Genomic DNA, 27,417 nt, shown 5'->3' on the forward strand with positions numbered 1-27,417 from the left:
GTTGTATGGAAACTTACAGTGCAAGACTAATATTGTAGAGTTAATTTCTCAGGAAAATCTTTTTTTCTCCACAATGACTCTAAGCATATTACTAACTTACTAACTTATTAGCTATGACTCCAACAAGTCAGTTGCCAAATAATGCAAGACACATTGAGAGAGTAGGGATCATTAGACCTTGATGATGCCCTAAAATAGTAAATAAAATCACATTTGATTTGTCACACTGCCCTCTGATTTTCAAATTTTTAATAAATAATAATATACTTCCTTGAATCTAAGATATACTTGGTTGAAAATTGAGTTCTAAATTCAAAATGTGAAAATGTGGGGAAAAAAAGCATCATGGGATTGATAAAACATGTTAACTTCATATTATATAGTAAACAGAACTATCACTTTTAATTACTACTTTTCTGGAAATATTTTTGACAAAATAGTTCAGCACCTGATAGGACACATGAATCCATTGTAACATTTTCTTCTCTGGGTATAGGCTTCCCCTAGCCCATAAATCCTGAGAAATAAGTACAAAAACACTATTAAGATAAGACATCCATATCACCATTGTGTATCATTAACTTTTAAAATTTATTTTATATGCTACCCATCTTTTTTTAAGGCATAAAAATTACAAGTAAAGCTAAAAGCCCCCTTTGACCAACACCCTCAATCCTAATCTCCTGCCAGAGACAACACTGTCAATAATTTGGTATGTGTCCTTTTTAATCCATTTAAAATAGTTTTACATACATATTTCAATAATAAAAACATAGTTCTATTCTTTGTGAATGATTTCACTCCAATTTACATGAATGTTATTATATGGTATGTTTCATCTGGATCTTGATTTTTTTTTCACTCAACATTATTTTAGATAACAACCATGTTACACAATACAGACCAAGCTCATTGCTTTTAACTGCTGTATACCATTCCATTATTTGAATATATCACATTTTATTCATCCATTATCCCTTCAATATATATGTTGTTTTCAATTCAGATATATATATATATTTCTTATTCATATTTATGAATTTCTTTAGGATGTATATCCAGAAGTGGAATGGCAGGGTCCTTTTAAAAAATATTTCCCTGCCTCAAAGTCATAGACAATATCCTGTTATTTCCTTTCAAGAAGTTCAAAGTCTGGCTTTTCACATTTCAGTGTTCAAATCCTTTGGAATTCTTTTTCTTTATATGTTGTAAGGTTGTATGTAATTTTATTTTCCCCAATATAGAGATTCAAATACTCCAACTGTTTTTATTGACTAGGCCGTCATTCTTCTACTGATTCACGATGTCATGTCTAATATACAACAAGTTGGCATATACTCATTCATTTACTTCTAGGCATTCTATTCTGTAAAACCTTTTTATTTATCCATTAATGTTCTAATGCCACACACTATTATATGACCATAACTTCATAATACATGTAGTATATGGTAGAAGGTGTGTCCTCTCTGTTCTTATTCAATATTGTCTCAGCAATCCATAGACTTTTATTTCATATGGATTTTAGAAGCATTTGGTAAAAATCCTAGGAAATTCTTGTTAGATGTTTGGAACTATATTAGGTCCATAGATTAATCTGGGGAGAAAAGACATTTTATGATATTGGGTTTTTCCATCTACATCTGTGGTATTTCCCTCCATTTACTCAAGTCTTTTGCCCTTCAATAAAGATTTACAATTTTTTCATAAAGATCTTTTTCATTTTTTGAGACTATGCCAAGATATTTTAAAGTTAAGTAAAGCATGGATTGAATTTAAGAGAAGGTCTTTATTCATTTAGTATACTCGGCGTTTCTCACCTGTATGACCTCTCTTATGTATAGAAAGGGATGCTCTTTGAGAGAATGCTTTCCCACATTCATTACATTCAAAGGGTTTCTCACCAGTGTGAATTCTCATATGTATTATAAGTAATGAGCATTGAGAGAAGGCTTTTCCACATTTATTACATTCATACGGTTTCTCCCCTGTATGACTTCTAACGTGAAGAGTAAGGGATGAGATTCGAGAGAAGGCTTTACCACATTCATTACATTTAAACGGTTTCTCTCCAGTATGAATTTTTTCATGTTCAAGGAGATTTTGTCTCTGACTGAAAGCTTTTCCACATTGATTACAATGATAGGGTTTCTCTCCAGTATGAATTTTCTCATGTTCAGTGAGATTTGATTTCTGACTAAAGGCTTTCCCACATACTGCGCACGCATAGGGTTTTTCACCAGTATGAATTCTCTGGTGTCGGATGAGGTTTGACATCTGAATAAAAGCTTTCCCACATTCATTACATTCATAAGGTTTCTCTCCAGTATGAATTTTTTGATGTGTAATGAGATTTTCTTTCCGGCTAAAGGCTTTTCCACATTCATTACATTCATAGGGTTTCTCAGCTGTATGATTTCTCATATGTACAGTAAGGGATGAACTTTGAGAGAAGGCTTTCCCACATTCACTGCATACATAGGGTTTCTCACCTGTATGACTTCTCATATGTATAATAAATACTGAGCATTGAGAGAAGGCTTTTCCACATTTATTACATTTATAAGGTTTCTCCCCTGTGTGACTTCTCATATGTAGATTAACAGATGACATTCGAGAAAAAGCTCTACCACATTCATTACATGCATAAGGTTTCTCGCCAGTATGAATTTTCTCATGCTCAATAAGATTTTGCTTCTGGCTGAAGGCTTTTCCACATTCTTTACATTCATAGGGTTTTTCTCCAGTATGAATTCTCTCATGTTCAATGAGATTTGATTTCTGACTGAAGGCCTTCCAACAATCCTTACATGCATAAGGTTTTTCTCCGGTATGAATTCTCTGGTGTCTAATAAGGTTTGACATTTGAATGAAAGCTTTTCCACATTCATTACACTTATATGGTTTTTCCCCAGTATGAATCTTTTGATGTGTAATAAGATTTTCCTTCCTACTGAAAGCTTTTCCACATTCCTTACATTCATACGGTTTCTCTCCAGCATGAATTCTCTCATGTCTGATGAGGTCAAATTTATGATTAAAGTCTTGTCCACACTGATTACACTTAAAGGGGGTTACAACATGGGATGAGCAATGGTAAAATGGTTTCCCATACTTATTACACTCATAATTTTTCTCTCTTATACAGCCTTTCTCATAACTAAGTAAGTCTAAATTATGTTCAAAACCCTTATCAAATGAGTCATAATATTCATAGAAGTTTTGTCTTGAAGTAACAATGTCTGAGCCCAGAGGAAATACTTCTGCAACTTTTTTACATTCAATGACATTTTCCTTAATTAGAGTTTTCTTGGAGATGGATGTGACTTTCCTCACAAGTGTTTCCTGCTGCTCCTTGATCTGTTCACCATCTTCCCAAACTTCTAAAATGGAGGACCAAAAATTATAACTTTTGAATTTTTCTCCTACTGCATTATTGATAACATTTCAGAAATTTGCCAAAGTGGGGTTGATCTTTGATATTGGCTCTAGTCTCCCAATATGAAAGAAATCCAAAGTGCAAATGTCCCTAGTTTCTAAGATTTGAGAAGTTAACGCCTATAGATAATATTATGGAGAGAAAACTGCCATTAATAGGCCCAACCTGCTTTGATTGATTTACAAAACATACTTATACAATGCAGATATCAGTAAAATGAATAGAATAATTAAGATGAAAGGGCAAACACATAAATGACTGGATAGCAAGTCAAATGACTAGAGGATAAAATTAACACTTGTGGTTAAACAAAACAGATCGAATGTATATGTTTATTTCTCCCACTTCTTAAAATTCCATTGAAATGACAGTAAAAGAATAAAGATTCAGGGCTTCCCTGGTGGTGCAGTGGTTGGGAGTCTGCCTGCCAATGCAGGGGACATGGGTTCGAGCCCTGGTCTGGGAGGATCCCACATGCCGCGGAGCAACTGGGCCCGTGAGCCACAATTGCTGAGCCTGCGCGTCTGGAGCCTGTGCTCCGCAACGAGAGAGGCCGCGATGATGAGAGGCCCGCGCACCGCGATGAAGAGTGGCCCCCACTTGCCGCAACTGGGGAAAGACCTTGCACAGAGGCGAAGACCCAACACAGCCATAAATAAATAAATAAATAATTAAAAAAAAAAAAGAATAAAGATTCAAACCCATAAGAACAAAGGAAATAGGAGTAAAAAGAAGGGTAAACAAGACATTTCAACAAAATAATGGAAGGCAAAAGGGTAAGAAAACCGTCAACTGATAGCTTAGCTAAGAAATTCAAGTTTTGTGCTACGAAGATGCAAATGTCCAACAACAAAGTGATTTGACAACAGAACACTAGAAAAGCTCAAAAATTGGAGGATTTAGGTACTTAAAAGGCAGGGATAAGAGTGGGGCTGAAAAACAGAGGATTAATTTAAAGTCTGTAGTTATATACTGATTTGAAGGCATGAACACATCTATATCATGAAGGTACATAAAGGAAAAAGGAGTCTATATGTAATTTAGAACTATTTTGGATAATGCTCAGTGAGGGCTGGAGAAAAGGAGTCATGTAAAACACAGTTCATAAAGGAATAAGAAAAAATAAACAGGAACTGAGGAGAAATCAGAATTCTTTAGAGAAAAGAAGACATTTCCAGGAAGGGTGATCCATAGGATCAAATATAGAAGAGGAATTCCTGTTTCAATATGGTGGAATTAAACACCTCTGTGTCCTCTCCTCTCTGCAAACATGAAGAAGAAACAGAAAAGAAAATATATCCTCAATAAAACTAAAAGACAGTTAAACTCCAATTCCAGAGTATAAGGAAGACCAGAGGGTAGACTGAACCAGGTAGGGAAGAAACCGAGACACTGGCTGTTCTTTCTTATCTTAGACAGAAAGCATGGTGAACAGAGTTCTCCAAAACAGAAGGCACACCCTGTGGACAGAATGAATGAGTCATTTTTTACAACAATGGAATCCAGATGTGTTAAGACTGCATGGTGGCAGGAACATAATGGTCTTCTTCTGGCCCTGTCAAATGGTAGGGAAGGCAGAGCTAAACAAGGAGATGCAAATAGCCATTATTCTTGTATAAGCAGGATGTTGGCATAGGAGGGTAGAAGAGATACTGAGTGCTAGAGGAAGCATGCAATTAATAATCTCTGATTCAGAAGAAGTAAAGGGCAAACCAACTCTTAACACCAAACCTTGTATGACACAGGAAGCCAATACGAGCAACAGAGGCTTCCTTCTAGCTCAAGAGTATTTTTCTAGACAATCTCCAGCACTCTCCTTCTGTAAATAGTGGGTCCAGCAGGAAATAACCTTATTCAAAGATGAGGAATGATAGTTATAAAAGGAACCAGTATTCAGATCTATACCACACTACAAGAATCAAAAAACATGAATATACAAGCTTACAGGAAAAACTGATATTGACTGATCAATAAGCCTCATAAAGCTCTAAAGCTTTCAAGAAAAACAAACCTATGGGCATCCAGGCAACTAAATCAAGTCACCTATGAGGGAAAACAATCAGACTTCAGATTTCTCCAAGCAACAATTCAAAGCCAAGAGGCAGCAGAGGACTATCTAAAGTCTTCAGGGAACTGTCTACAAAACCTCTAGGAAAGACAGTATGGCTCAAGAATTTTATACACAGCCAACTCTCAACTAAATATAAAGGTTTTAAAAAAAAGATATTTGCTTGTTTGCAAAACCTTAGGGACTCCAGTTCCCACTAAATTATAAGCTCCATGAGCCCATGCCCAGAATAGTATTTTATGTATATTGTTATGACTATAAATGTGGTTTCCTTTTCGTTATATCTTCTACTCGGTTGTTGAAGTATACATGAAAACTATTGATTTTTATTTGTTAATTTGATACCCTACCATATCACTGGATTCTCTTACTATTTGTTGCAGTTGATTCTCTTGTGTTTTAAGGGATATAATCTTCTAATCTATAAATAAAGATGGTTTTATAGGGTCCTTTCCAATTCTTCTAGTACTGATTTTTTTCTCTTGTCTATTACTTAGGTATAAACTTAGTAAGAAATTTACAAAAGGTATAAAGGAAACCTTGGAAAGCATTCCTGCAGGACACAAAAATAGATAGATCTGAACAAAGACAGAGAACATGTTCTTGGCTAGAAAACCTCAACATTATAAAGATGTCGGTGCTCCGAAAGTTAATTTATACTTCTAACACATGCCCAACAAAAAATCCAGCAGGTTTTTCTCTGGAAAGAGACAGTTGAATCTAAAATACTTATGGTGAAATAAACAATCAAGAATAGCCAGCACAGGGCTTCTGTGGTGGTGCAGTGGTTAAGAATCCACCTGCCAATGCAGGGGACACAGGTTTGAGCCCTGGTCCAGGAAGATCCCACATGCTGCAGAGCAACTAAGCCCATGTGCCACAACTACTGAGCCTGTGCTCTAGAGCCCACAATCCATAACTACTGAGACTCTGTGCCACGACCACTGAAGCCCATGCGCCTAGAGCCCATGCTCTGCAACAAGAGAAGCAAGTGCAATGAGAAGCCCGTGCACCACAATGAAGAGCAGCCCCTGCTCGCCGCAACTAGAGAAAGCCCACGCGCAGCAACGAAGACCCAACGCAGCCAAAAATAAGTAAATAAAATTAAAAAAAAAAAAAAAAAAAGAATAGCCAGCACAACTCTGAAAAAAGAAGTGTACTCAACTGGGAAAAGAAAGGGACTGAGTGTCAAGGGTAAGAGACAGACTTACTTTTCAATGTTATCTTTTGGACTGTTTATATTTTTTAACTAAGTGTTCATATATTATATTTCAAAAAAATTAAAGGAATGAAAGGTGTGAATAAGCAGGAAGGAGGTAACAATTTGTAAGCCAGAAACTTTTAAACCTATGTGGGATTGTGAGAGTTGTGAAGTACAATGGAAAGTGTGAGTATTGTTACAAAACAAATCTGAGGCTTTTCAAAATAGAAAGAAAAGGAATCTAACTCTGAAACAAATATGTTTTTAAAATACTGTACATCCACAAAATATTGAATGCATAAGAAAAAACTCTATGAACACAAAGGAAAGAGCGAGCTTAAGGATCATAGAGAGGGACACTAATCTTGAAAGTAATGCTGTAAATGAACTAGGGAAGTTTTGGTACCTAAAATTTGAAAAAAGGAAGATAGCTCCAATACAGTATTTGGAAGTGTCACCATAATCCAAGGCATTCATACCTTTTGTCACTCTAGAAGACTTAAGCGAATCTTGGAAAATGTGAAATGCTATCAACCCCCTGAACAACTGTCATGTGTCTTTCTCATTCAGACCTGCACTTTCACTTATTCACCTGGACAGGGCCTCCCAAGCATTTCTTCTTCTACCACCCATGGTTCTTCTTCCTGCTCCAACCTGAAGATCACATCTGGTTTGGTGACTTGGCAGCCTATGATGAGAGACAACAAAGGACTTGGGTATTAATGTTGGAGACAACCATCCAGATCTTGGGTTGATTCCTGGGGACTTGAGGGCCTATAAAAGATGAGGATGGAGGAACTTCCACAGTGAGACAAAGTAATTAGCCTTTACCCTAAAGACAAGCACATACAATCAAATGAAGAAAGGGAAGGCTAGTTAAAGACATCTGGCAAGTTGAAGTCTTCACACATTTCAGATAGAAAAGAATTCTGTGTAAAATTGCAAAGCTACCCTTACCCACTGTGACTAGGTTGCTATAGTTCTCCAGCATCACATCACGGTACAAGTCCCTCTGAGCAGGTTTCATTTGCTGCCATTCCTCCTGGGTGAGGTCCACAGCCACATCCTTAAATGTTACTGTTTCCTGTAAAAAGACAATTTGAAGTCATCAAAACTAAACACTGTGGTCAAAACATGTAAGAACCCAATTAGCTAGTATCCAGGGATCAGATAACATATATCAGGTTTGCATATTTATTTAATTTTGTATTTATACTATAGGGGAAAATATACCATAATAGAAATATCCTGTAGAATTATGTTAATTATTGCATCAGCAAACTGATGAATTCATCATCTATTATTCAGGAAGCTGGAAATAGTGGTCACTGATTTATACTAGGCTGTGACAGAGATGACATAGATATGATACATAGGTAACTGGCTCAGAACCTGTCCAAGCAATTGTGTGATCTAGTAAGAAAGAGGATATGGAAATAGTGGGGAAGGAAGAGATATAAGGCTGGAGGAAGGAGGAGAGGTATGAAAATTTGAACATGCAAAATTTGATATTTCTATAGGACTTCCAGATGGAAATGCCCACTATGCAACTGGAGGTATGAAGAAAGGAGATGAGAATTTGTTAGCCATCAACCGAAAATTGGGAGCTGAATCCATGGCAGAAGGATATGAGTGGTTGTAAAGAACATATATGGTAGATTGGTTCAAGATGGCAGAGTAGAAGGACGTGTGCTCACTCCCTCTTGCGAGAGCACCAGAATCACAACTAACTGCTGAACAATCATCGACAGGAAGACACTGGAACACACCAAAAAAGATGCCCCACATCCAAAGACAAAGGAGAAGCTGCAATGAGACGGTAGGAGGGGCACAATCACAATAAAATCAAATCCTATAACCGCTGGGTGGGTGACTCACAAACTGGAGAACAATTATACCACCCACTGGAGTGAGGGTTCTGAGTCCCATGTCATGCTTCCCAACCTGTGGGTCTGGCAACGGGAGGGGGAATTCACAGAGAAGCAGACTTTGAAGGCTGCAGGATTTGATTGCAGGACATAGACAGGACTGGGGGAAACAGAGACTCCACTCCTGGAGAGCACACACAAACCAGTGTGCACATCAGGACCCAGGGGGAAGGATCAGTGACCCCATAGGAGAACCAGACCTACCTGCTAGTGTTGGAGGGTATCCTGCAGAGGCAGGGGGTGGCTGTGGCTCACTGTAGGGACAAGGACACTGGCAGCAGAAGATCTGGGAAGTACTCCTTGGCAGGAGCCCTCCTGGAGTCTGCCATTAGCCCCACCAAAGAACATGTAGCCTCCAGTGTTGGGTCACCTCAGGCCAACAACCAACAGGGAGGGAACTCAGCCTTACCTATCAGCAGACAAGTGGATTAAAGTTTTACTGAGCTCTGCCCCCCAGAGCAACACCAGCTCTACCCACTACCAGTCTCTCCCATCAGGAAGCTTACACAAGCCTCTTATACAGACTCACCCACCAGAGGGCAGACAGCAGAAGCAAAAAGAACTACAATCCTGCAGCCTGTGGAACGAAAACCACATTCACAGAAAGATAGACAAAATGAAAAGGCACAGGACTATGTACCAGACGAAGGAACAAGATAAAACACCAGAAAAACAACTAAATGAAGTGGAGATAGGCAATCTTCCATAAAAAGAATTCAGAATAATGATAATGAAGATGATCCAAGACCTCAGAAAAAGAATGGAGGTAAAGATGGAGAAGAGGCAGGAAATGTTTAACAAAGACCTAGAAGAATTAAAGAACAAATAAACAGAGATGAACAATACAATAGCTGAAAAGAAAATACACTAGAAGGAATCAATAGCAGAATAACTGAGGCAGAAGAACGGATAAGTGAACTGGAAGAAAGAATGGTGGAATTCACTGCCGCAGAACAGAATAAAGAAAAAAGAATGAAATGGATTATTACTCAGCCATATAAAGGAACAAAACTGAGTTATCTGTAGTGAGGTGGATGGACCTAGAATCTGTCATACAGAGTGAAGTAAGTCAGAAAGAGAAAAACAAATACTGTATGCTAAGGCATACATACGGAATTTTAAAAAGTGGTACTGATGAACATAGTGGCAGGTCAGGAAAAAAGACGCAGACGTAGAGAATGGACTTGAGGGCATGGCGGGGAGGGAAAGCTGGGATGAGGTGAGAGAGTAGCACTGACATATATACACTACCAAATGTAAAATGGATGGCTAGTGGGAAGCAGCTGCATAGCACAAGGAGATCAGCTCGGTGCTTTGTGACGACCTAGAGGGATGGGATAGGGAGGGTGGAAGGGAGGCTCAAGAGGGAGGGGATATGGGGATATATGTATACATATAGCTGATTCAGTTTGTTATACAGCAGAAACTAACACAACATTGTAAAGCATTTATACTCCAATAAAGATGTGGGAAAAAAAAGAAAAAAAGGAATGAAAAGAAATGAAGACAGCCTGAGAGACCTCTGGGACAACATTAAACGCAACAACATGCGCATTATAGGGGTCCCAGAAGGAGAAGAGAGAGAGAAAGGACCCAAGAAAATATTTGAAGGGATTATAGTCGAAAACTTCCCTAACATGGGAAAGGAAATAGCCACCCAAGTCCAGGAAGTGCAGAGTCCCAGGCAGGATAAATCCAAGGAGAAACACACCAAGACACAATAGTAATTAAGTTGACAAAAATTAAAGACAAAGAAAACTTATTGAAAGCAGCAAAGGAAAAATGACAAATAACATACAAGGGAACTCCCATAAGGTTAACAGCTGATTTTTCAGCAGAAACTCTGCAAGCCAGAAGGCAGTGACACGATATACTTAAAGTGATAAAAGGGAAGAATCTACAACCAAGATTACTCTACCCAGCAAGGATCTCATTCAGATTCGACGGAGAAATCAAAAGCTTTACAGACAAGCAAAAGCTAAGAGAATTCAGCACCACCAAACCAGCTCTACAACAAATGCTAAAGGAACTTCTGTAAGTGGGAATCACAAGAGAAGAAAAGGACCTACAAAAACAAACTCATAACAATTAAGAAAATGGTAATAGGAACATACGTATCGATAATTACCTTAAACGTGAATGGATTAAATGCTCCAACCAAAAGACACAGGCTCGCTGAATGGATACAAAAACAAGACCCATATATATGCTGTCTACAAGAGACCCACTTCAGACCTAAGGACACATACAGACTGAAAGTGAGGGGATGGAAAAGGATATTCCATGCAAATAGGAATCAAAAGAAAGTTGGAGTAGCAATACTCATATCAGATAAAATAGACCTTAAAGAATGTTACAAGAAACAAGGAAGGACATTACATAATGATCAAGGGAGCAATCCAAGAAGAAGATATAACAATTATAAATATATATGCACCCAACATAGGAGCAACTAAATACATAAGGCAAATGCTAACAGCCATAAAAGAGGAAATCAACAGTGACACAATAATAGTGGGAGACTTTAACACCTCACTTACACCAATGGACAGATCATCCAGACAGAACATTAATAAGGAAACACAAGCTTTAAATGACACAATAGACCAGATAGATTTAATTGATATTTATAGGACATTCCATCCGAAAGCAGCAGATTACACTTTCTTCTCAAGTGCATATGGAACATTCTCCAGGATACATCACATCTTAGGTTACAAATCAAGCCTCGGCAAATTTAAGAAAATTGAAATCATATCAAGCATCTTTTCCGACCACAACGCTATGAGATCAGAAAATAATTACAAGGAAAAAAGGAAAAAACACAAACACATGAAAGCTGAACAATACGTTACTAAATAACTAAGAGATCACTGAAGAAATCAAAGAGGAAATCAAAAAATACCTAGAGACAAAATGACAATGACTACACGATGATCCAAAACCTAAAGAATGCAGTGAAAGTAGTTCTAAGAGGGAAGTTTATAGCAATAGAATCCTACCTCAAGAAACAAAAAAAATATCAAATAAACAATCTAACCTTACACCTAAAGGAACCAGAGAAAGAAGAACAAACAAAACCCAAAGTTAGTCGAAGGAAAGAAATCATAAAGATCAGAGCAGAAATAAATGAAATAGAAACAAAACAATAGCAAAGCTCAATAAAACGAAAAGCTGGTTCTTTGAGAAGATAAACAAAATTGATAACTTTTAGCCAGACTCATCAAGAAAAAGAAAGAGCAGACTCAAATCAATAGTTAGAAATGAAAAAGGAGAAGTTACAATACAGAAATACAAAGCATCATAAGAGACTACGACAAGCAACTCTGTGCCAATAAAATGGACAACATGAGCAATGGACAAATTCTTAGAAAGGTGTAACCTTCCAGGACTGAACCAGGAAGAAATAAAAAATATGAACAGACTGATCACAAGGAAGGAAATTGAAACTGTGATTAAAAATCTCCCAACAAACAAAAGTGCAGGATCAGATGGCTTCACAGGTGAATTCTATCAAACATTCAGAGAAGAGCTAACACCCATCCTTCTCAAACTCTTCCAAAACATTGCAGAGGAAGGAACACTCCCAAACTCATTCTACAAGACCACCATCACTCTGATACCAAAACCAGACAAAGATACTACAAAAAAAGAAAATTACACACCAATATCACTGATGAATCAGATGCAAAAATCCTCAACAAAATACTAGCAAACAGAATCCAACAGCACATTAAAAGGATAATACACCATGATCAAGTGGGTTTTATCCCAGGGATGCAAGGATTCTTCAATATACGCAAATCAATCAATGTGATACACCATATTAACAAACTGAAGAATAAAAACCATATGATCATTTCAATAGATGCAGAAAAAGCTTCTGACAAAATTCAACACCCATTTATGATTAAAACTGTCCAGAAAGTGGGCATAGAGGGAACCTACCTCAACATAATAAAGGCCATATACGACAAACCCACAGCAAAAATCATTCTCAATGGTGAAAAACTAAAAACATTTCCTCTAAGATCAGGAACAAGACAAGGATGTCCACTCTTGCCACTATAACTCAATACAGTTTTGGAAGTCCTAGCCATGGCAATCAGAGAAGAAAAAGAAATAAAAGGAATACAAATTGGAAAAGAAATAAAACTGTCACTGTTTACAAGTGACATGATACTATACATAGAGAATCCTAAAGATGCCACCAGAAAACTACTAGAGCTAATCAATGAATCTGGTAAAGTTGCAGCATACAAAATTAAAGCACAGAAATGTCTTGCATTCATATACACTAACAACGAAAGATCAGAAAGAGAAATTTAGGAAACAATCCCATTCACCATTGCAACAAAAAGAATAAAATACCTGGAATAAACCTACCTAAGGAGATAAAAGACCTGTACTCAGAAAACAATAAGACACTGATGAAAGAAATCAAAGATGACACAAACAGATGGAGAGATATATCATGTTCTTGGATTGGAAGAATCAATATTGTGAAAATGACTATACTACCCAAAGCAATCTACAGATTCAATACAATACCTATCAAACTACCAATGGCATTTTTTACAGAACTAGAACAAAAAATCTTAAAATTTGTATGGAGACACAAAAGACCCTGAATAGCCAAAGCAATCTTGAGGGAAAAAAACGGAGCTGCAGGAATCAGACTCCCTGACTTCAGGCTATACTACAGAGCTACAGTAATCAAGACAATATGGTATTGGCACAAAAACAGAAATATAGACCAATGGAACAGGATAGAAATCCCAGAGATAAACTGATGCACCTATGGTCAACTAATCTATGACAAAGGAGGCAAGGATATACAATGGAGAAAAGACAGCCTCTTCAATAAGTGGTGCTGGGAAAACTGGACAGTTACATGTAAAAGAATGAAATTAGAACACTCCCTAAAGCCATATACAAAAATAAACTCAAAATGGATTAAAGACCTAAATGTAAGACCAGACACTATAAAACTCTTAGAGGAAAACATAGGAAGAACACACTTTGACATAAATCGCAGTAAGATCTTTTTTGACCTACCTCCTAGAGTAATGGAAATGAAAACGAAAATAAACAAATGGGACCTAATGAAACTTCAAAGCTTTTGCACAGCAAAGGAAACTACAAACAAGACGAAAAGACAACCCTCAGAATGGGAGAAAATATTTGCAAAAGAATCAATGGACAAAGGACTAATCTCCAAAATATATAAACAGCTCATGCAGCTCAATATTAAAAAAACAAACAACCCAATCCAAAAATGGGCAGAAGACTTAAATAGACATTTCTCCAAAGAAGACATACAGATGGCCAAGAGGCACCTGAAAAGCTGCTCAACATCACTAATTATTACAGAAATGCAAATCAAAACTACAATGAGGTATCACCTCACACCAGTCAGAATGGCCATCATCAAAAAATCTACAAACAATAAATGCTGGAGAGGTTGTGGAGAAAAGGGAACCCTCTTGCACTGTTGGTGGGAATGTAAATTGATACAGCCACTATGGAGAACAGTATGGAGGTTCCTTAAAAAACTAAAAATAGAATTAACATATGACCCAGCAATCCCACTACTGGGCATATACCCAGAGAAAACCATAATTCAAAAAGACACATGCACCCCAATGTTCACTGCAGCACTATTTACAATAGCCAGGTCATGGAAGCAACCTAAATGCCCATCAACAGACGAATGGATAAAGAAGATGTGGTACATATATACAAAGGAATATTACTCAGCCATAAAAAGGAACAAAATTGGGTTTTGTAGCGACGTGGATGGACCTAGAGACTGTCATACAGAGTGAAGTAAGTCAGAAAAACAAATATCGTATATAAATGATTATATGTGGAATCTAGAAAAATGGTACAGATGAAGCAGTTTGCAAGGCAGGAATAGAGACACAGATGTAGAGAACAAATGTATGGACACCAAGGGGGGAAAGCGGGGGCAGGGTAGTGTTGGTGGCGGTGGGATTAATTGAGAGATTGGGATTGACATATATACATTAATATGTATAAAAGAGATAACTAATAAGAACCTGCTGTATTAAAAAATAATAAAATAAAATTCAAAAAAAAAAAAGAACATACATGGTAGGTAAAGGGCCAAGGTCAGAATCAACCGTTAAGCATTAAAGAAAGGGTCTTAGGTTTTTGTTTCTTGCTTATATTTACAGTCGTGGGATGAGAATCAAAACTATGAGAGCGGTGTGACAGAAACTAAAAAACAAATGATAAATTTTTAGAAAAGAATGTTACTTGATCACAAAAACCAACTCTTCCTCTCCATTTAAAAACTTCAGTATCCAAATATGGAAAAATCTTTACCTGCAAAGGCTCTAAAAAAGAAATATATATCCCATATTTGGGAGAATATTCAAGAAATAGTATAAATAAGATAGAAAAATGGGAAATATAAATGCAAATTACTAAAAGCTGAATCACAATTAATGTGTCTCGGAAACTATCTCTAGGATCATTACTACCATCAATATCATCATCACTGTCATCTATTGAGTACTTATATGCCAAGCATTGTTAGAATTTCTTTAGATATATTAACTTCCAAAATTCCCCTAATAAGGTTATGAAGTAGGTACTGTTATTATCCATTTGAAAGGTAAGGAAACCAGTGCTAAGAGTTAACTTTCCTAGGGTCATAAAGCTACTATGTGGTAGAGCTGAAATTCCAGCCCAAGCAGTGTAGCTGCAGAGCCCATGTTTTTATCCATCATATTATACTTCTCCAAGTCAGCAGGAAGTCTCAGAATCCCACAAATATTCACCAATTCAAGATAGACAATTGGAAACACAAGAACTCTTGCACTCAAAATTCACTTTCTTGCTGAGGTTGAAAGCATGTGAAATCACCAATGATGGGAAACCGTAGGATAAATATCATGACAAAAAAATCAAAAGCCAATGACAATGGAACATCACCCTGACTTGAAGAAGCATAATGAAGTCTGATGAAGCAGTGAGGAGGAAGACTGAAGACAAAACCAGATGTAGAAAACTGGCCTCTGGTGTAATGGTTTCACTAATCACTATGTGAACAAAAGCCAATATAAAATACTTTTGCTGTTACTATCCAATATTGTATTAACCAAATTAGTCAAATGCACTTACAAAAACTAGCATTTAGATTTTACATGAAGACTGAGGGAATCATTAAAATAACTTTGGAGCAAATACTTGCTATGTATGACTTTGTAAATGTAGAAACAAATTAATTTTATACTTTAGAAAAACACAAAATATGCTAGAAAAATAATAAAAATACAATTATCCACTTGGGATTTAAAAAGAACACATAGAAGATGGCAGTGTGGGAAGACATGGAGTTAGCATCCCCCCACAACTAGGGCGCCTGCCTGCCACTGGTGGGGCACTCTGGCGCCCAAGGAGATGGGAGGGACCCCAAAGTGAACTGGTAGGACATAGGGGGACTGAGGGGGGAGAGGAGAAGTGAAGGCCAGACAGGATCAGCACCCCTGAAGCGGGGGAGATCAGGAGAGGAAGGCGGGAGGGACTCTCTGGGAAGAGCGGGAGAGGAGCAGAGGGAGATTGCCCCGCCCACTCAGCCCGGGGAGCCTGCTGAGCTCCCAGGCGGATCCCCTGCCCTCCAAAGCCCCCTCCAGGTCACGTGGGTCCTTGGGGGCATAGGAAGGAGGCCAAGGGGAGAACCAGAGAGGCAGGCAGGAGGGGCCCTCTGGGAGGAGCAGGAGAGGAGCAGAAGGGCGACTGCCCTACCCACTCGGGTACGGGGAGCCTGCTGAGTTTGCAGGCAGATCCCCTGCCCTCCAAACCCCCCTCTAGTCTGCGTGGGTCCTTGGGGGCATAGGAGAGAGGCCGGGGAGATCATGAGAGGCAGGCAGGAGGGGCCTTCCCAGACCAGAGGAGCAGGAGAGGAAGGAGTTCATTTGCCCCACCCACTCGAGCCCAGGAAGCCTCCTGGGCTCCCAGGTGAGGTCCGCTGCCCTCTGAGACCAGGGTTGGGGGACACGCCTGGGCCTCTTCTGTTCCTTGAGCCTAAGCCTCACCCCCCACAGCCCCCAGGGCCTTTTCCAGGCCTGTGGGTCCTGAGCAGTGGCGCCGCCCACCACCCAAACCTTGCCCTTGCTTAGGCCCTGCCCGCCACAGCCAAGTCCTTTCCCCCCCTCCTTTTTCTTTTTTCTTTTCCCTCCTCTTTTTTATTATTGTGGTACAGATGTACCTTCCAGTTGTTGATACATCTATATTTTAAATTTTATATTCTTCCTAACACATCTGTTAGTTTCCCAGTCTAATTTTATTTTTTACTTTGTTATTGTTCTTTTTTTTTTTTTTTTGCCGCCCCAGGTGGCTTGCAAGATCTTGGTTCACGAGCATGGGGTCAGGCTGTAGCTCCTGCAGTGGGAGCTCTGAGTCCGAACCACTGGACTAACAGAGAACCTCAGACCCCAGGGAATACTCAACACAGTGAGGTCTCATGGAGTTCCTCATCTCAGCAACAAGACACAGCTCTATCCAATAGCCTACAAACTCCAGTGTTGGAAGCCTCAGGCCACACAACCAGTAAGACAGGAACACAATCCCACTCATAAAAAAGAAAAAAAAAAAGAGACAGCAAAAAAATATGTCACAGATGAAGGAGCAAGGTAAAAACCTACAAGACCAAATAAATGAAGAGGAAATAGGCCATCTACCTGAAAAAGAATTCAGAGTAATGAGAGTAAAGATGATCCAGAATCTCGGAAATAGAATGGAGGCATGGATTGAGAAAATACAAGAAATGTTTAACAAAGCTCTAGAAGAACTAAAGAACAAACAGAGACGAACAACACAATAACTGAAGTGAAAAATACACTAGAAGGAATCAATAACAGAATAACTAAGGCAGAAAAACGAATAAGTGAACTGGAAGACAAAATGGTGGAAATAACTGCCGAGGAGCAGAATAAAGAAAGAAGAATGAAAAGAATTGAAGACAATCTCAGAGACCTCTGGGACAACAATAAACACACCAAAATTCGAATTATAGGGGTCCCAGAAGAAGAAGAGAAAAAGAAAGGGTCTGAGAAAATATCTGAAGAGATTATAGTTGAAAACTTCCCTCACATGGGAAAGGGAATAGTCACCCAAGTCCAGGAAGCACAGAGAGTCCCATACGGGATAAACCCTAGGAAAAACACACCAAGACACATGTTAATCAAACTAACAAAAATGAAATTCAAAGAAAAAATATTAAAAGCAGCAAGGGAAAAACAAAAAATAACATACAAAGGAATCCCCATAAGGTTATCAGCTGATTTTTCGGCGGAAACTCTGCAGGCCAGAAGGGAATGGCAGGATATACTTAACGTGATGAAAGAGAAAAACCTACAACAAAGATTACTCTACCCAGCAAGGATCTCATTCAGATTCGATGGAGAAATCAAAAGCTTTTTAGACAAGCAAAAGCTAAGAGAATTCAGCACCACCAAACCAGGTTTACAACAAATGCTAAAGAAACTTCTCTAAGTGGGAAACACAAGAGAAGAAAAAGACCGACAAAAAAAACCCCAAAACAATTAAGAAAATGGTAATAGGAACATACATATCGATAACAACCTTGAATGTAAACGGACTACATGACCTAAGCAAAAGACACAGACTGGCTGAATGGATACAAAAACAAGACCCATACATATGCTGTCTACAAAAGACCCACTTCAGACCTAGGGATACATACAGACTGAAAGTGAAGGGATGGAAAAAGATACTCCATGCAAATGGACATCAAAAGAAAGCTGGAGTAGCAATACTCATATCAGATAAAATAGACTTTAAAATAAAGACTGTTACAAGAGATAAGGAGGGACACTACATAATGATCAAAGGATCAATCCAAGAGGAAGATATAACAATTATAAATGTTTATGCACCCAACATAGGAGCACCTCAATAAATAATGCAAATGCTAACAACTATGAAAGGAGAAATTGACAATAACACAGTAATAGCAGGGGACTTTAATACCCCACTTACACCAATGGACAGATCATCCAAACAGAAAATAAGTAAGAAAACACAAGCTTTAAATGACACAACCGACCAGATAGATCTAACTGATATTCATAGAACATTCCACCCAAAAGTAGCAGGATACACTTTCTTCTCAAGTGCACATGGAACATTCTCCAGGATAGATCACATCTTGGGTCACAAATCAAGCCTCGGAAAATTTAAGAAAATTGAAATCGTATCAAGCATCTTTTCTGACCACAACACTATGAGACTGGAAATCAATTACAGAAAAAAAAACTGTAAAAAACACAAATACATGGAGGCTAAACAGTGTACTACTAAATAACCAAGAGATCACTGAAGAAATCAAAGAAAAAATTAAAAAATACATAGAAATAAATGACAATGAAAACATGGCAACCCAAAACCTATGGGACGCAGCAAAAGCAGTTCTAAGAGAGAAGTTTATAGCAATACAATCTCGCCTCAAGAAACAAGAAAAATCTCAAATAAACAATCTAACCCTACACTTAAAATAACTAGAGAAAGAAGAACAAACAAAACCCAAAGTCAGTAGAAGGAAAGAAATCATAAAGATCAGAGCAGAAATAAATGAAATAGAAATGAAGAAAATAGCAAAGATCAATAAAACTAAAAGCTGGTTCTTTGAGAAGATAAACAAAATTGATAAACCCGTAGCCAGACTCATCAAGAAAAAAAGGAAGAGGACGCAAATCAATAAAATTGGAAATGAAAAAGGAGAAATCACAACTGAAACTGCAGAAATACAAAGGATTATAAGAGACTACTACAAACAACCATATGCCAATAAAATGGACAACCACGAAGAAATGGACAAATTCTTGGAAAGGTACAATTTTCCAAGACTGAACCAGGAAGAATTAGAAAATATAAACAGACCTATCACAAGTAATGAAATTGAAACCGTAATTAAAAATCTTCCAACAAACAAAAGTCCAGGACCAGATGGCTTCACAGGCAAATTCTATCAAACATTTACAGAAGGGCTAACACCTACCCTTCTCAAACTCTTCCAAATATGGCAGAGGGAGGAACACTCCCAAATTCATTCTACAAAGCCACCATCACCCTGATACCAAAACCAGAAAAAGATATCACAAAAAAAGAAAATTATAGACCAATATCACTGATGAACATAGAGGCAAAAATCCTCAACAAAATATTAGCAAACAGAATCCAACAGCACATTAAAAGGACCATATGCCATGATCAAGTGGGATTTATCCCAGGGATGTAAGGATTCTTCAATATACATAAATCAATCAATGTGATACACCACATTAACAAATTAAGGAATAAAAACCATATGATCATCTCAATAGATGCAGAAAAAGCTTTTGACAAAATTCAACACCCATTTATGATAAAAACTCTCCAGAGAGTGGGCATAGAGGGAACCTACCTCAACATAATAAAGGCCATATATGACAAACCCACAGCAAGCATCACACTCAATGGTGAAAAACTGAAAGCATTTCCACTAAGATCAGGAACAAGACAAGGATGTCCACTCTCGCCACTCTTATTCAACATAGTTTTGGAAGTCCTATCCACAGCAATCAGAGAAGAAAAAGAAATGAAAGAAATACAAACTGGAAAAGAAGAAGTAAAACTGTCACTGTTTGCCGATGACATGATACTATACATAGAAAATCCTAAAGATGCCACCAGAAAACTACTAGAACTAATCAATGAATTTGGTAAGGATGCAGGATACAAAATTAATGCACAGAAATCTCTGGCATTCCTATACACCAACAATGAAAAATCAGAAAGAGAAATTAAGGAAAAATTCCATTCACGATTGCAACAAAAGAATAAAACACCTAGGAATAAACCTGCCTAAGGAGGTGAAAGATTTGTATTCAGAAAACCATAAGACACTGATGAAAGAAATCAAAGATGACATAAACAGATGGAGAAATATACCATGTTCTTGGATTAGAAGAATCAATATTGTGAAAAGACTATACTACCCAAAACAATCTACAGATTCAATGCAAGCCCTATCAAAATACCAGTGACATTCCTCAAAGAATTAGAACAAAAAATTTTACTATTTACAATAGCCAGGACATGGAAGCAACCTAAATGTCCATCAACAGATGAATGGATAAAGAAGATGTGGCACATATATACAATGGAATATTACTCAGCCATAAAAAGGAACTAAACTGAGTTATTTGTAGTGAGGTGGATGGACCTAGAGTCTGTCATACAGAGTGAAGTAAGTCAGAAAGAGAAAAACAAATACTGTATGCTAACACATATATGGAATCTAAAAAAAAAAAAAAGGTTCTCATGAACCTAGGGGCAGGACAGGAATAAAGATTCAGACGTAGAGAATGGACTTGAGGACATGGGGAGGGGGAAGGGTAAGCTGGGATGAAGTGAGAGAGTAGCATGGACATATACACACTACCAAATGTAAAACAGACAGCTAGTGGGAAGCAGTGGCATAGCACAGGGAGATCAGCTCAGTGCTTTGTGACCACCTAGAGGGGTGGGATAGGGAGGGTGGGAGGGAGGGAGGCGCAAGAGGGAGGGGATATGGGGATATATGTATACATATAGCTGATTCACTTTGTTATACAGCAGAAACTAACACACCATTGTAAAGCAATTATACTCCAATAAAGATGTTAACAAATAAATTAATTAATTAAATTAAATACATGAGGAGTGCCTTTTTTAATGTAAAAAAAAAAAGACATGAGACATGGAGAAGAGAAAGGAAAATGACAGACATAATTTAGTGTCAACATTAGTGGTAAATGGATTTAACAATCAAAAAGGCAGAGACTGTCAGACTGGATAGAAAAACAAGATCAAACTATATGCTGTCTATAGGAGACATACTTTAGGTTCAAACGTAAAAATAAGTTGAAATAAATTGACGGGAAAAGATATTATCATGCAAAGAATAACCATAAAAGTGCTGGAGTGAATATACTAATATTAGACAAAACAGACTTTAATACAAAAACTGGGGACTTCCCTGGTGGTCCAGTGGTTAAGAATCCACCTTCCAATGCAGGGGACACGGGTTCGATCCCTGGTCAGGGAACTAAGATCCCACATGCTGCGGGGCAAATGAGCCTGCATGCCACAACTACTGAGCCTGCGCACCACAACTAGAGAGCCCATATGCCTCAACTAGAGCCCATGTGCCACAACAACAGAGTCCACGTGCTCTGGAGCCTGCGCGCCGCAACAAAGAGCCCATGTGCCGCAACTAAGAACTGACACAGCCAAATAAATAAATAAATATTTTAAAAAGAAAATCAATAAAATAGAGAACAGAAAAATAATAGAAAGAATCAATAAGACCAAAAATTGGTTCCTTGAAAAGATCAACAAAATTGACAAACCTTTAAGTTGACTGACCAAGAAAAAGAGAGAATGCTCAAAGCATTAAACTCAGGAATGAAAGAGGAGACATTACTACTAACCTTACAGGATTAAAAAGGATTATAGTGGAATATTATGAAAAACAGTATGGTAACAAATTAGATGATTTAGATGAAATGGACAAATTCCTAGAAAGACACAAAGTAATGAAACTGCTCAAGGACAGAAAAAAAGAAAATCTGAATAACCCTGTATCAAGTAAAGAGATTCAATTAGTAATCAAAAAACTACCCACAAAAAAAAGCTCAGGGCTAGATGGCTTCACTGGTAAATTCTACCAAACACCAAAGAACAGTTAATACCAATACTTCACAAAATCTCCCAAAATAGAAGAGGAGTGAACACTCCTTCTATGAGGCCAGTATTACCCTGATATACCAGACACAGACAAAAAAAAAAAAAAAAAGAAAACTACAGATCACTATCTCTTATTAATACAGAGGTAAAAATCCTCAACAAAATGTTAACTAATTTAATCTAACAATATATAAAAAGGGAACACAGATGTTTATAACAGCTTTAATTCATAATTGTCAACACCTGGAAGCAATCAAGACGTCCCTTAGTAGGTGAATGGATAAATAAATTGTGGTACATCCAGATAAAGGAATATTACTCAATGCTAAAAAGAAATGTGCTATCAAACCAGGAAAACACATGGAGGAACCTTAAATGCATATAACTAAGTGAAAGAAGCTGACTTGAAAAGGCTATATACAGTATGATTCCACTATATGACATTCTGGAAAAGGCAAAACTACAGAGACAGTAATAAGATTAGTGGATACCAGGGGCTGGAGGAGAGGAGAGCAATGACTAGACAGAGCAGAGAGGATTTTTAGGTCAGTGAAAATACTCTGTATGATACTATAATGACAGACACATGTATATACATTTGTCCAAATCCATAGATTATACAACACCAAGAGTGAGCCTGAATGTAAACTATTAGACTTTGGGTGATTATGATGTGTCAGTATAGGTCCATCAATTATAACAATGTACCACTCTGATGGGGGATGCTGATAATGGGGGAGGCTATGCATGTGTGGGGGCAAAGGGTATATGGGGAATTCCTGTACCTTCCTCTCAACTTTGCCATGAACCTGAAATTGCTCTTTAAAAACAAACAAACAAAAAAATATATAAAGGATTATGTGCCATCACCAAGTGGGATTTATCCCAGGAATGCAATACTGATTTAACATCTGAAAATAAACTAATGTAATACTCGATGCCAATAGAATAAAGAACAAATCCATACGATCATCTCAACAGATGCAGAAAAAGCACTTGAAAAAGCTCAATACCTTTTCATGAGAAAAACACTCAACAAACTAGCGAAAAAGAGGAACTTCCTCAATGTGTTATAAGACATCTACAAACACCCCACAGCTAACATCATACTAAATGTGAAAGACTAGATGCTTTCCCCTTATGGTCAAGAACAAGACAAGGATGTACATTCTTACCACTTCTATTAACATTGCAGTGAAGGTTCTAAATAGAGCAATTAGGCAAGAAAATAAAAGGTATCCAGATTGGGAAGGAGAAAATACAACCATCTCTATTTTCAGATGACATGATTTTCAGAAAACATAAAAAATCCACTAAAATTTTATTAGAACTAATAAACAACTTCAGCAAGGTTGCAGAATATAAGATCAATAGTAAAAACCCAATTGTATAACTACACATTTGCAGTGAACATCCAAAAATGAAATCAAGGAAAACAAATCCCATTTACAATAGCATCAGAAAGAATAAAATACTGCTCAAGATGGTGGAGTAGAAAGACCCTGAGCTCACATCCTCTCATGGGCACACCAAAATTACAGCTATTTACAGAGAAACTGTTGATGAGAAAGACTGAAACCTATAAAGAGAACGAACCACAACAAGATGGGTAGGAGTGGTAGAGTCAACGTATAGTCAAGACCCATACTCCTGGATGGGAAACACACAAATGGGAGAATAATTACAATTGCAGAGGTTTTCCACAAGGAGCAAGGGGTCTGAGCCCCACATCGGGCTCTAGAGCCTGAGGATCCTGCACTGGGGAAGACAAGCCCCCAGAGCATTTGGCTTTGAAGGCCAGTGGGGCTTATTTTCAGGTGACCCAGAGGATTGTAGGAAACAGAGACTCCACTCTTAGAGGGCGCACACAAAATCTCATGTGCTCTGGGACTCAGGGGAGCAGCAGGAATTTGAAAGGAGCCTGGTTCAGACCCTGCTGCTGACCTTGGAGAGTCTTCTGGAGAGGCAGGATGCAACTTGAGCTCACCCTGGGGACATAGAAACTGGCAGCAGCCATTTTGGGGAGTTCGTTCAACCACATGGACACTGGTGCTGGCAAGTGCCATTTTGGAATCTTCTCTGTAGCTTATTAGCCTTGGGACTCAGCTCCACACTGCCCACAAGTTTGTAGGCAAAAGTACTGTGACTCCTAAGGCCCACCAATTAGCCAGGCAGGGACACAGACCCATCCACCAGCAAGCAGGCTGCCTTAAGATTCTTTGAGCCCACAGCCACCCCTGGACATGACCCTGTCCACCAGGGGGCCCAGGACCCAGCCCCATACACCAGAGATGAAAATGTTGAGAGATGATACAAACATGAAGGATGGAGAATGAAGATCTAATCTAAAAGCTATATACATTGCCAAGGAACCAGAATAAAAGAAAACCCAAAAACACAAATGGAAAAAAAAAAAACTTGGAGTTGAAATAAAATTGAGATATTATGACTATGTGAAAGGAAAAAACGAATGAAAAAAAAGGGTAAATTGTAACTGTGGATAGGCAATGGTTTTTTTAGATATGACACCAAAAGCACAAGCAACAAAAGAAAATTAAATAAAAATGGACATCAGAAAAATGTAAAAATCTTGTGCTTTCAAGGACATCATCAAGAAAGTGAAAAGACAACCCATAGGCTGGGAGAAAATATTTACAGATCATATACCAGATAAGAAACATATCTAGAATATATATGAAAATCTCTTACAATTAAATAATAAAAAGACAAACCAATTAAAAAATGGGCAAAGGATCTAAATAAACATTTCTTCAAAGAAGATATACAAATGGCCAATAAGCACATGAAAAGATGCTCAACATCACTAATTACCAGGTACACGTAAATCAAAATCACAATGAAATATCACTTCACAACCACTAGATGGTTATAATCAAAAGGACAGATAATAATAAGTGTTGATGAGGATGTGGAGAGACTAGAATCCTCATCCACTGCTGGTGGAAACGTAAGATGGTACAACTGTTGTGTAAAATAGTGGGGCAGTTCCTTAAAAAGTTAAATGTAGAGTTACTGTATAAGCTAGCAATTCCACTACATATAATGAGAGAACTAAAAATATATGCCCACATAAAAACTTGTACACAAATGTTCTTAGCTACATTATTTGTAATAGCCAAAAAGTGGAAATAATTCAAATGTCCATTAACTGATAAAAAGATAAATAAAATATGTCATATTCAGGACTTTCCTGGTGGCGCAGTGGTTAAGAATCTGCCTGCCAATGCAGGGGACATGGGTTCGAGCCCTGGTCCAGGAAGATCCCACATGCTGTGGAGCAACTAAGCCATGCACCGCAACTACTGAGCCTGAGCTCTAGAGCCCATGAGCGACAACTACTGAGCCCCTGTGCCACAGTTACTGAAGCCCACATGCCTAGAGCCCATGCTCCGCAACAACAGAAGCCACTGCAATGGGAAGCCCATGCACCACAACGATGAGTAGCCCCCACTTGCCACAACGAAGACCCAACACAGCCAAAAAAATAAAATATAAATAAATAAATACATTTATAAAAAAAGTCATATTCATATAAGAGAATACTATTTGGAAATAAAAAGAAACAAAGTACTGATACAAGCTACAAAATGGATGAGCCTTGAAAACATTATGCTGAGTGAAAGAAAACAGTCACAAAGGACCATATATTATATGATTCCATTTATATGAATGTCCAGAATAGGCAAATCCATAGAAACAGAAAGTACAAAGGAGACTTGGGGGGAAATGGGAAGTGGTAGCTCATGGGTACAGAGTTCCTTTTTAGGGTGATGAAATGTTCTAACATTGATTGTGGTAATGGCAACTCATACTAAAAATCATTGAATTATATACTTTAAATGTGTCAATTTTATGGTATGTGACTTATATGTCAACAAAGTTTTTTTTAGGTTGTGAGACCGTTTCAATGTATTTCAAGTTTTAAAAAAATTCCAATAAAAATAATTCCATCAGAAAATGTTACTGATTAACTTGATTATTATTCCACAAATATTGTGTCTCTAGCTAATGTCCCATCCCCCAGTGTGGGCCCTGAATGAGCCATTTGTTAGAGCTAAAGGAATGTCAGTGAACATGATGTGAGTAGAGGCCTGAAACGCGCTTATACCTGTTAAAAACAAGACAACAGGTCCAAAATGGAGTCACTTATGCTAAGCCTCATGTCACCAAACTGAGACTTACCTACAATTTCAGCCTCTCCTAGAAATAAAACCTTAAACTAGTCAAGCAGGAATCACCTGATCAGCATTAGTGAGGTAATCTGCCTGATAGACCCTATCATCCCCTAAAGGAAAGTAACCTGGCCAGAACCAATCCACTTTTTGCTACTATAACTTCCTTATTCCCACTCCCTTCTGCCTATAAAGGTCTTTGACTTGGTACAGCTCCTCAGAGTTCTATGTATCTGCTAGATTGGATGTTCCCTGACTCATGAATCATTGAATAAAGCCAATAAGATCTTCAAAATGTAATCAGTTGAATTTTGTTTTTAAACACATCCTTGACTTGGTTCATGTACTCCAGTGATCAGGCAAGTGAAGACCCTGCCCCAGAAAGCTGCTGTTCTTTCACCTGAGTGAACGCACGTGGAGGAGATGTGCCCATGCCACAGCCTGAGTCAGGGCCAGGTGATCTGCAGCCCAAAGCAGAACCCAAAGCCCACATAGTCAACCTGCATGAGCATAAAGGTCTCATAAAAGCAGCAGAAAAGCTGAAAAGATACCTGATTGAAAATTTTTCAAAGAATTAGGCTCTCAAAATGGAGCTGGATTTAGATATTTTTACTGGTTAACAGGCTGTAGAGTCTGACATCATGAGTTCAAATCCTGGCTTCAAAATTTAATCGTGTGGGAATTCCCTGCCAGTCCAGTGGTTAGGACTCGGCGCTTTCACTGCCATGGCTCGGGTTCAATCCCTGGTTGGGAACTAAGATCCCACAAGCCTCACAGCGCAGCCAAAAACAAAAAAAAGTTTTTTTTTAAACTAAAATCGACAAATA

At 38.0% G+C, this 27,417-nt stretch overlaps 1 protein-coding gene across 13 annotated transcripts in view; it reads right to left on the bottom strand.

Moving 5' to 3' along the window:
• Positions 1-705: 705 nt before the first annotated feature.
• The window catches only part of ZNF568 (zinc finger protein 568), a 40,312-nt gene continuing 13,600 nt past the window's right edge, over positions 706-27,417 (bottom strand). For all 13 annotated transcript variants that reach the window (XM_082367354.1, XM_082367349.1, XM_082367351.1 and 10 more), the window contains 3 exons: positions 7,666-7,792; positions 7,301-7,396; positions 706-3,383 (listed from right to left, as the gene is read on the bottom strand). In XM_082367354.1, the coding sequence (XP_082223480.1) occupies positions 1,798-3,383; positions 7,301-7,396; positions 7,666-7,792 (1,809 nt within the window). In that variant the 3' untranslated portion in view covers positions 706-1,797. The remainder of the gene's footprint in view (positions 3,384-7,300; positions 7,397-7,665; positions 7,793-27,417) is intronic.

This window comes from Balaenoptera borealis (genome assembly GCF_965194805.1).
Source record: "Balaenoptera borealis genome assembly, chromosome: 19".
Lineage (NCBI taxonomy): Eukaryota > Metazoa > Chordata > Mammalia > Artiodactyla > Balaenopteridae > Balaenoptera > Balaenoptera borealis.